At 39.8% G+C, this 11610-nt stretch overlaps 1 protein-coding gene and 1 long non-coding RNA gene across 5 annotated transcripts; both read left to right on the forward strand.

Annotated features, from left to right (window-relative positions):
* Positions 1-923: 923 nt before the first annotated feature.
* LOC135341826 (uncharacterized) lies at positions 924-5558 on the forward strand. Its single transcript, XR_010396661.1, has 3 exons — positions 924-1085; positions 4741-4826; positions 5166-5558. It is a non-coding gene; the product is annotated as an uncharacterized LOC135341826 (long non-coding RNA).
* Positions 5559-8391: 2833 nt separating this feature from the next.
* On the forward strand, positions 8392-11039 carry LOC135341643 (uncharacterized). Of its 4 annotated transcripts, none has more exons than XM_064538259.1 (7): positions 8392-8890; positions 8960-9114; positions 9175-9261; positions 9315-9591; positions 9723-10062; positions 10120-10263; positions 10943-11039. In XM_064538259.1, exons 2-5 carry the CDS (start codon positions 9040-9042, stop codon positions 9773-9775), a joined length of 492 nt encoding a protein of 163 aa, XP_064394329.1. In that variant the 5' UTR covers positions 8392-8890; positions 8960-9039; the 3' UTR covers positions 9776-10062; positions 10120-10263; positions 10943-11039. The 4 variants fall into 4 exon arrangements, with proteins under 4 accessions (XP_064394329.1, XP_064394322.1, XP_064394336.1 ...); XM_064538252.1 differs by lacking the exon at positions 10943-11039 and adding an exon at positions 10317-10348; XM_064538266.1 differs by lacking the exon at positions 10943-11039 and adding an exon at positions 10317-10348 and having other exon boundaries at positions 8392-8650.
* The last annotated feature ends 571 nt before the right edge of the window (positions 11040-11610 follow it).

Below are 11610 nucleotides of genomic sequence, written 5' to 3' on the forward strand. Positions count from 1 at the left end.
TTCCCTATACTGTGCTTTTTGTGTTGAACTTGTTAGTGATGTTAACCATTATAATTGTTCTTATTGCTGTGCCCAGTGCACTTGGGTGATTTGTGATAAGTTTTTTGAAATGAAAATGTCCATGCATGCAGAGTGTGCGTATAAAAATAATGGCCAAAGCTCTTTTCGTGATACCAACCGGTTCTCATTAATAGTGTAGGAGGGAGAAAATCGTCTGGTTACGTATACTCTGGGCATATTTTTCTATCAGCCAGGAATGTGTAATCATCCTGTTAACCGATTACGTGGATAATAACCCTAAATAGAACTTGAAAGTATCTTACGTTTTGTAACATTCCATCCGACGACTGAAAAAGTATGCTTAGAGTAACCGGACGGTTCTCTCCCCCCCCACGCTACTAATGAGAACCGGCTGGTATCACGAAACTAGGCCAAAGCACATAATAATTATTATTCCAGGCACCTAAGGCTTAGGTGCCTGGAATAATAATTATAGCTTAGGCTAAGCCAATGTACTGGTATTAGGCCACACCATAATTATGTTTCACGGATTTTCTGGGTCATATTTTTGCAGAATGCCAAAAAATAAACCAATTAGTGGTCTAGGTCAGAATAGCCACGTGATCTAGCAAAACGTTGTAATGTTTGCTAAAGTGACTTTTTGTGGTGTGTTGTGACTCTGTTTGTGGTTTATAATGCCCGGATATTCATCAATTTTTCAATTTTTCCCTTCTGTTTTTGGGGAGTAAAACTTAAAAGTTCCTGAAACCAAGGGCACATTATATCTCTGTATATACGCCCTTGGTGAAAACATAAGATCAATTTGGTGTGGCCTTACAATACAAGATAATAACAAGGGCTTCTACATGCATGTATACGCCCATAATTCCCAGGCCGATTTTTCTTTAATAATAGAACAGGAACGGCTCTCTTCCAGAGAAAAATCGGCCTCTGGGAAGTTTGTTGGGAAGACTGCACTGACAGAAACAGAAACCTATTCTACTTATACAAGTACAATCTACTGTCTTGCGGCCAATTCTGTAGAGAAGAAGTTCAAGGCTTCGGATATAATGGAACAAGCTCAGGTAAGTATTTAAAATACTAAGTAGATGCTAGATTATAATAATTTATTTACTATCTCATGATCTAAAATTATCATGTTAGCCATAAACTAACTGCATGTCCTGCAATCGAATCTGACAGTGGAATTGCCGCCACTGCATGCACCGGAAGTACGGCAAAAGTACAGAAGGTTTACTTATTTCCGTATACTGAGTATGATATACTATCAGACACCAATATTTATAATTTATTACATGGTTGTTTGTGCCACAAGGAATTAAGCTGTTTATTGGCCCGGTAGTAAGATTGTGGTCAAGGGCCTTTAGGCTCGAGATCATTATCTACTATATACAAGGCCGACCAATAAACTGCTTGTGGCACAAATTGCCATGTAATAACTTGTTGCCTTGAAAACCATTTGCTGCATATTGAGGCACGACACACACATACAGAGACTTGATAGAAACCAGCATAGAAAACCTGACTTGTTGCATAGGTATGAAAAAACAATTTAGTAGTTTTGTTCTGTTTTTGGTGGCTGGAATTATTGTATAGTGTATACCGTATAGCGGGTAATTTTCGGGGGACAAAATATTCCCGGTAATATTTTTGTGGTAGCTGCTTGCATAGCCTCGATTCCAGGCCGCTCTCAATTGAGAAAGACGGCCTGGTATACACTGTCTGTGCATGCGTCAATTGCCCCCAAGAATCTTGGGGGTCGAGATATCTTAGTAAATTAGTCAGTATACTGTATATTTACAATGATGTCATTGCACAAATATTAGCAGTTTTAATAAAATAACACAGATACTTGCAACATTTATGGCCTAGACTAGTGACTAGTTTTGTTGTGATGGCTTCTACTTCTCTTCTGCTCTTGCTCACGCTCTCTCCAGTGTTGAAAAGTCAGGTTTTGTCTTCTTTTGTACTGTGGTAGAGTGGTGGGCATTTTCTGTCAGTACCGACAGGCTCTGGTAAGTCTACTTGCTTCCAGACGCTTGTTTGATGCCATCTCAGTAAGATCAGTGCTGCTCATATGAGCCTAGAGTTGTGATGGCGATTCTCTCTCTCTTGACACTAAAAGTTTAATCAACAACGCGGGTGACCATAGTATAAAAGGTTAATTGATAAATTACAAAGAGTTTTACTAACAAATTTACTATTGAATCCACCCACACGCAAACGGTGGTTACCAGGCCCTCTAGTGAGAGGGGCTGGGATCGAGGCTACTGCTTGCACTGCAGGTAAAGGTAGGCAAGGTCGTTTCATTCGTGGGTAAAATATTCGTGGTCAGACCTCCAACCACGAAAACCACGAATATTTTGCCCCACGAAAATTACCCGCTATACGGTAGTATCAGGAGTACATTAATACTCTTGATAGCGTGAACTTTTCGAGGCACTTATATTTCGTGGATTGGCCTCTAAAAGCATTTCGTTGCACAATGTTCGTAGAATGACTGCTTACCGGAAGCCACGCCTTTAGTCTTTGCACATTACAGCAGATAATTGCTAACCCACGAAATCAGCGAACATTTCGCGCTATACGATAACTGCTTCGAAAGCATATGCTGCATAGTAAATTTACCACAGGAACCACACATTTCTCATTCAGTGTTTCACTATAAAAGCAATGATTTGAAGTGTTGGTTGGAGGGTGGGCTCAGGTCTCAAAAGGTCACTTTTCCCCAGTGCAATACAGGGGGGGGTTGGACAAGGGTGAACCGTTATGTAACAAGATTGAATTCTTTGCCTCATTCCCAACTGATTCTTATCCTCCAATAGAGCATTTTTTCGTTAAAATGGGGGAAAATCGGTTTGGAAAGGAGGTTTTGCAAGCCTTTGTACCACAGCTGAAGGCCACACAGACTGAATGTCTGGAGCTGAGAGAGATTCTACTGTCGATGACTCTCATCAGCTTGTAGCATCACAAAACAAGTAGGCCGGTCGGGGCCAAGGTACTTCATATAGTCCTATACACCATATAGCAGGTATATTTCGAGGGTATAAACTTTCGCAGAATGACCGTTAGAAAGGTTTTCACTTTAATTTTGGGGGAATAGCATCCTTTTTGCAGCATGCAGGCATGCGATATTAAATTCGTGGGTATAAATGTTCGCAGTAGATGCTTGATCAGCAAAAACCACAAACATTTATACTATACGGTAGTACTGGGAAGCTACACTCTTACTTTCAAAATAACTAGTAATGTAATTTAGTCGACAAATATTTCACAATGTAAAAAAACTTGCCTGATTCAGCAATATTTGTGCTCATGTGCTGTACTTCACTTAGACATAGATAAGAACATTCACTGGTTGGCTAGAGAGTCATAGTTGCTGTGATCTAAAATGCTGAGCACTGTTTAGGGCTAGTAGAACACGTTTGGGTTACTACAGTGGAACCCCTGTTAACAACCACCTCTGAATAAAGGCCAGGCCCATGCACCCAGGTCCCAAAATGAACAGTTTGTGTACAAAACAACCCCTCAACAAAGGCCACCTCTGTATAAAGGCCAAAACATTGTTCCCCAAAGGTGTCCGTTATAGCTAGAGGGGTTCCACTGTACAACCAGCCCTTTGGGCTTCTAGACCATGTAGAAACTTTCTCTGTATATTTAGAACCTACCGTATATACTTCTAAATAAGGCGCTGCTTTTTAATATGATTGCGATTTTGAGGCTTAATTAGTGATGCAAACAAGTGCAAGTGTTACAATAATTATTCAGATGTTATAAACAAGTTATATGGTGCCTTGCCTTATAAGAGAAATCTCCAGATGGCGCCTTATTAGAAGGGGGCGTCTTTTAGAAGAAATACTGTATATACCGTATAGCGCGAGGGCTTAACTTTGCTGATTTCGTGGGTTAGCAATCCTACACCAAAATTAAGTCCACGAAAATTGTTCTTTAATTAGAATTATCTGCTATAATCTTTGCAGATTAAAGGCGTGGCTTCCACGAACATTCACATTGTGCAACGAAATGCTTTTAGAGGAAAATTCGAAATTAACATGTTACTGCAATGCCAGATAAACCACTACACTACACTACACGCACATGACATGCATGCAACTAGCAAATCATCTCAAAACAAACTATTGTGGTATCTGTGTCAACACAAGCGTATATATACAACAAACGAAAGAATACTAGGGAGGTATAGTGCTATTATGCAGAAAGAATAGCCATGGCAAAGCACTCCTGTTTTAAAAAGCTGTCTCACAATTATAATATTTTCTTCTATAATTTATATATACCCTATATTTATTATAGTCGTTGATATAAAGGCTATAGCTACATGTATCTGTATTGACTTTTAAAAGCTACATTGTCTTTAGCCATGAAGACTCTCGTTAATCCGGTCACCCTTAATTGGGACAGTGCAGCTTGGTCAGAATAGCTAGGTGGCTGTATTTCAGGAAATAGCCACGGCTTAAAAACGACGTACCTTACCTCGAATCTAGACTAATTTTGCGGTTCTTATCTCGAGGATAATGAAGGATAATGAATCATTCTGCTTTCTATTTATAAGTGTAATCCATGCCAAATCACATTTATAGCTATCACTGTAATAACATTATGCTTTTGACTGATTTGATATGCGTGCATGTATATAGATCTATACTGGTGGTACGAGGTCTACAATTTCACTAATAATTGGTTTTACCATTCCCACAGAAAGCAGTAATGCATATGGCCATAGCAGTGTGCTGCTTTGTGGTTCTGATCTACATGGCTTACATGAGTGTCATCACAGTGTGCAGGTCAGTAATTATTCTTGCAGTACATAATTATATGCAACTGCATGTACAAGCTAATTATTAATTTTTATTAAGAACTTGTGCTGTGCACCACGTACATACCGGTGTGTCTGACAATAATCATTCAGTGTAGTCTCAAAGTTTTATAATTAAGAGATATGTTCAATTTCTTGGCAGCTTGCTAGTTGTTACTCCATTCAGCTTAATTCAATTGCTGCTTGTTGCACAGCTATAATTATATACTAAAGAGCTTGCATAGTAATGCCATTAAAAACTGTATTAATGTTCGAGTGTGTTATTATCATCACTCACGTCACTTTAACATTATAATTATAATACTAGGTTTAAAGTTGACAAGAAGAAGGCTGAATTAAAACACTACAGGATACCTGAAGAAGACTTGTTTTGGTACGGCAGATGGGGCGGGGCTATTGGAGGTTTTTGTGCAATGTTGATGCTCCCACACAAAACCTCAAAATTAAAGAGAGAATTTTTTGTTCGCTATAGAAGATTGTTTGCGTTGAATGTGTTGGTGGTGCTAGTTCTTGTAGCTGTTCTCTTAGCTCTTGTGCTGAGGTGATGGTGATAGCGAACGTGAAATAAACTGCTGTGTTTCTCCATAGATGAATATTGGCAGTGCTTTTGTATATAGCTTTTTATAGAACTTTCAAATCCTGTATATATAATATAGCCGGTAATTTTAATTTGTGTTAGAAAAAAAATTTTTTCAATTGGTTGTTTCAAAGAAAAACCTAAATCAAATTTTAACATGTATCCCATAATCAGTAAATTGATTAATAGAAGCCGCACAACATACCACGAAACCCTGTTACATAAGCTACAAGTTGATATTAGTCACACATCTTGGAAACACTCTGATCATAATTATTGATAAGTTATTTCTCTTTTTAAATATGTACAACTGTGAGTGAAACTGTCTGGGAAAACGACAATATTCAGGTGGCCATACCCCAGAAGCCATACACCCCTAAATTCTTATGTGTGTTATTACCTCACCGTACTCTATGTATGTATGAAATTTCGGAGAATTCTGACAAGTCACCCGTTTAGGTAATGTTGAATTGGTATGGAATGGCCCACAGGCATGTTAATAATTGCACCAACTTGTATTGCAAAGTCCATATCCATGAAGATCCCATCACAAAACTTATACAAGCCGGGCAATAGTACCTAAAGACTAGTTTGGTAAAAAAAAAAAGGAAAAAATAAAGACACCATTTTTGAGAAATGCTTAATTAAAGGTGACCTTTGACCCTTTAACGAGTGCCCACCCCCTTTAAGCATGTCACCGGAAATGTCATATCATAAGGAGTACGGTGGTACAGTTTTTATCTGTCATAATTAATCATGGCAGAAGTTATGCTCTAAGAAGCGTAGGTGGGTCACCAACATTTTTTAGTTTTGGGTGAATTTTCAAGGGATCGTAAACAAGAATCTATACGACATATAGGGCAAAAATTGGGTGTGGTTATGTAACTTATGGTAAGGTATGTATATACCAAGTTTAGTTGAAATCAGAGGGGGTGCTCATTTTTTTGTGTTGAGTTCACATGGAATGTCCTAGCCTCGACCCCAGGCCGATCCGTCTCCAATTGAATGCTAGGTCGTTCTATTAAAAAAAAATCGGCCTGGGACCGAGGCTAGGAATGTCCCTGGTGTAGAGCTGGTAAGCTCCAACCAGCTAGAAGTTAGCATTTTCCATGTATAAGTCCCAGGCATACTTGTCCAACACATAAAGCATAAATGAAGCCATAATTGACCACGTAACTTTCGGGGTTGCAAATAGACTCTACCAAATTTTTTTTATACGTACCATATTTATTCGATTTAAAGCGACCCTCCAAATATGCGACACCCTCGATCTTTTCCAATTTTCTGACCTCTAAAAGTAGCGACTGCTGCGTTGACAATTATTTTTTTATGTCGCGTCCTAAATAGAGGTCAAACCACAGCCTCGATTCCAGGCCACAAGAAACAATGTAATTTAAGCGGCCTATAATCGAGGATAGTAGAGTATAACTTCCAATTAGATGTGACCCTCTAAATATGAAATATGCGACACCAGGACTTCAAGATAATTTTCAACCTCCAAAAGAAACGACCTCTGACTTTGTAATTTTTTAGCAATGGTTTCTATAAATTATAGATAATGATCTCGGACCACAATCTACTACCGGGCCAATAAACAGCTTGTAATAACTAATACATGTACATCAACTCCCACATGCAGATTTATGATTGACAAAAGGAGGGCAACGAATAGTGAGTGGAGGATATCTGAGAAAGAGCTGTTCATATACGGGATAGTGGGCGGAGCTATTGGAGGTTTTTGTGCAATGTGGGTATTTCGACACAAGACATCAAAGAGACAATTCTGTGTTCCCTATACTGTGCTTTTTGTGTTGAACTTGTTAGCGATGTTAACCATTATAACTGTTCTTATTGATGTGCCCAGTGCACTTGGGTGATTTGTGATAAAGTTTTTTGAAATGAAAATGTCCATGCATGAGTGTGTGTATAAAAATAATGGCCAAAAAAGCTTTTTTCGTGATACCAGCCGGTTCTCATTAATAGCGTTGGAGGGAGAAAATACGTATACTCTGGGCATACTTTTCTATCAGCCAGGAATGTAATCATCCTGTTAACCACGTAGATCCTAAAAGAATTTGAAAGGCCGGTATCTTAAGTTATTGTGGGTAAGGCTCACAATGAATAACCAACATTCCATCCGACGACTGAAAAAGTATGCTCTGACGATTCTCTCCCCCCCCCCCCACGCTACTAATGAGAACCGGCTGGTATCACGAAACTAGGCCATAATAATAATTATTCCAGGCACCTAAGACTTAGATTTAGACTGTAAGACTCTGCAAGTATGGACTAGATCTACATTAATTGATTTAGGCTAAGTCAATTAGTGTAGTCTACTTACTGGCAGAGGAAATTAGTAGACTTTAATTGTGCCTCATGATCATCTGCACCTAGTCTTATGAATCAGCCGACCTTGGAGAGTCCAAGGCAGGCTGATTCATTTGCACCATCTAGTGCAGCAACAGCAACCCTCAAAGAAACAGAGAAGGACAGTGCTGGTAGTGTCATCACCTGTATCCTAGTATGATCCACTTGCTCACTCTGTGACTGCTCAAAGATATCTGGTGGGGTCATCACCTGTATCCATGGGTCACTCAGTGGCAGTGACTGCTCGAAGAGGTCTGGATTTTTCTGACACTACAAGTAATGCTGGTGTGGATCCAGTACAGGTAGATTCTAGATCTAGCTGAATGGGCACGCTATATCTATAACAACGCTATAGTTTTGTACATCTATGCTGAATGTGCTCATTCAGTCCAGCTACAATTGGATGGAAGAAGAGGTCAGACAACATGTGGCATTTGTGTACCTCAACGGATTCAAGAACAAGTGGCCTAGTTTCACCTCAAGTCATTCCTTTTGGAGCTAAGTTGCCGATGGTATTAGCAAAACAAGTCAAAATTCACGTTCTAGTAAGCCACCACATACCCTAGCTTACAACGAACATATTCCGGCTGGTGCATAAAAGCTGATATATAATTATTTTGCAGGTGTTGCCTGCCGGAGCAAGCTCAACAAAGATGTTCGGTTCCGTTTCTCTTCTCCTTCAAAGGCATTTTACCACTATTATCCTGATGGAGTACTGTTTGCTCCAGAGTATGATCCAAGCTGTGAAGACGTCAATTTTGATGTTCTGCTACTAAAAACGTTTCAAAAACTAACTGTCTCTGATTCCGTTAATCAACTCTGAGAATTATCTCTAACCTGTTTGAGGGGTATGCAAGATATATATACTCGAGGTTTAATCATCCCCGAAAACTTCTTGGAGTTGTCCTTATCCGCTATGGAGAAGCTAAATGCAGCATGTAGAACAAATGTTGTGTAACTTGGTAAAAGGCATTGGAACAAAGCGACCATGTAGTGAAGAGCCTTGCTTAATTGCCTATAACTAGGATGCCTATGGGATTACTCGCGAGCATTGCGTTAATTTTTTCAGTTCAAGTACTATACCAAGGGTAATAAATTTGTATCTAGTTCAGGTGACAATTCCAATTCAACATTGTTTTTTTTATCTGTACGTTCAGTGTACCGATGATTATCGACAGTGGTTGGTGTCTATGTTCTCCCTGTTTGGCACCGAGTTTGTCAAGATGTTTAATGGTCCATGTGGAAAGTCAACCAAACAACGCAGTCTAGATCTGTCTCTGGAACAGCCTCGGGTGCACATGATCCAATGCGAGTACGTGCTCAAAATGTTGGTTACTATCACAGCTTCATGCACGTCTATAATTATTTATAGACCTGTGTGAACGTCCCTGGATTGTCTGAAGGGAAATTAGAGAGAGAGATAGCACACAGTGGCTTTTCTACAGGATCAGACATTCAGGTATTTGAGACACTTTGCTGTTTTGTAATAGTTTACTGATAACTTCTTGACAGTTGAAGATGCTGGAAAGTGCTCACTTGGCAAATCCTGACTGCAATTGGTGGTTGAAAGGAGATAGATGTGATGTAGTCGGAGGCCTAGGAGAGTCAACACGTTTTGTGTGGTCTGGGGATGTTGACCACAATGATGGTGAGGTACAAAAAATGTACCAAACATACCGAAATCTTCTTGACTTCATTGCCTCCATGAGAACAATCACCTGTGACACAGTTGCCAACCTCAAGAAATGCTCTGCTCTGCTGTTACAAGAAAAGGAGTTCCTCGTGAAAGGTAATTATGATTATAGAGATGAAATAATTATATTATTGTTGTTGCATAGCTATCAAGAATGCTCAGAAAATCTATGTACACGGAAAAGCTCAGCAATAAAACTTGTCGGTCCAATGTGTTGTTCTCTGCAGGATGGACAGTTGAAGAGCTACAGAAAATGTCACTGTCAATATCAATGCCTTAGTCGGTTTCCTTGACGACAACGAATCTGTTCCTCCTGGAATCAATCTGTCCCAGAGTCTGGCAAACATCCAAGAACATCTCACAACATTTATTAGTTTGCTTTACCGTCACAAACGACATCCAGCCAGCAACGTTTACATGATGATGATCAGTAGCGAGCAACGTCGAGTCAAACCGTATGCACTCCCAATTCAGCTTATCCCTTATAAATCTGTTAACGAAAACATTATGCGAGCTCTGATTGTGAGATAGTAAAGGTGATGCGATCCCTAGGAATGAAAATTGTTGGTATGTGAAGGTAGATGTGGCTATAATAATGCATGACCATGTCTTATTCGTATATAGGTTTCTGTAGCGACGGTGAATTCAACTCCATGAGGAATAGGGGGTATACCAGACCTATCTCTATGTTTCTCATTCGTTCTCAAGTTCATGCAAAGTATGCCCGACTGTCTGAAAGCACAATGCTGGCTATGCTAACTCCAAATGGTAACAATAAAATGTATAAATAATGATTACATGATGAACCACTTATTCTTCAGTGTCTTCCAATCAGCTAATTACTGCTGAAAAACCAAACCCTGCTATGACTCCCACATTACTGTGTGAAATTTGGCTAGTCATTGGCTTTGGCTGTAGTGCAATGCCTCTCATGGGATGATGTGATTTCTGGGCTCTGTCTACGAACAGTTCCAGCTGATACCTATTGCAGGGGTGATAGTGCGCATGCGCTTCAAATTACCCAGAATATGTGTAATCGTACTACGAACGTAAAACCTTAGTAAATTACACCAGAAATTAGTCAGTTTAGAATATTTTCCGTATACTTTATCTCTATGACTGAGTTCTGTGAAGCTGTGGCTTCTGGAACAACGCAATAGAGAGCTAAGCTGATGTACAAAGATAGAAAATAGATGAGAGAAAGAAAAAAGGGGATTCACCAGATTCTGGAGAATAAACTAACGCATGCGCACTATCACCATGCAATAGGTACCAGGCCGTATTTTAATCGGCCTTGAATCGAGGCTAGTACATTAACAGCTTCCCCTTACCACTTTTTGCAAGTAACAAGAGCTGTGGCAGTGAGCCCAAAGAGAAACAGACTCTATTACTGCGATAATATATTTTTGATTCCTTTAATCACCGCTTGCTTTTTCATACCATGCAGCGTAGAGCACAGTACATTGTACGTGTCAGAGAACTACAGACTCTTCGATGGCTGAGGTGAGCGTAATATTTTTAACCTCGTTCCCATCCGATATATATGTTGCATGCATGGTAAACTGTTCCATAAAACATGCTGTAAAACTAGAGTGGGCGTGGTCCGACTTGAGACCTTACGGCCAGGCCTTCGTACAGAAAACATTGATAGGGGGGGAGCAAAACTTACATTTCAAATAAGGGGCAAGCCGGATATCCGTGTACTCAGGTAAACACATGCCCCCTGATGGTAAGTATATTTATATCTTGATTTTCGTGAAGTAGCTAGAGGTACACAGAGCCTCTGTCAGAGGCTTTTTTATGCTTGTCAGGGGCGGATCCAGGAAAAATGAAAGGGGGGGGCTAGTAGAGAGGGGCGAAGCCCCGTACGAGGGTGGCGGAGCCACCCAGGGGGTGGGTGTGGGAAGGGGAGCCGAGGCGAAATTTTTTGCTTTTTTACAATTTGCTCACACTTTTACCTTTGAACTGTCATATTAATAAGTGAATACTGAATATGAAAAAGTTAATCAAAAAACTCGTTCTAATCAACAAAAGGATGTATACTGTAGATGTTACATCTACATTCATGCACTCTTGGTACTACATGAAAGAATCACAATGCCTACCCAGACTGCA

The sequence above is a fragment of the Halichondria panicea genome, chromosome 1 (assembly GCF_963675165.1).
Source record: "Halichondria panicea chromosome 1, odHalPani1.1, whole genome shotgun sequence".
Taxonomy (NCBI): Eukaryota; Metazoa; Porifera; class Demospongiae; order Suberitida; family Halichondriidae; genus Halichondria; species Halichondria panicea.

Excerpts from the sequence above, each read along its gene's own strand:
- LOC135341643 (XM_064538259.1), top strand. The coding sequence starts at position 9,040 with ATGTGGAAAGTCAACCAAACAACGCAGTCTAGATCTGTCTCTGGAACA. Across the intron at positions 9,262-9,314 it reads CTACAGGATCAGACATTCAG|TTGAAGATGCTGGAAAGTGC; the intron begins GTATTTGAGACA and ends ACTTCTTGACAG. Across the intron at positions 9,592-9,722 it reads AAAGGAGTTCCTCGTGAAAG|GATGGACAGTTGAAGAGCTA; the intron begins GTAATTATGATT and ends TGTTCTCTGCAG.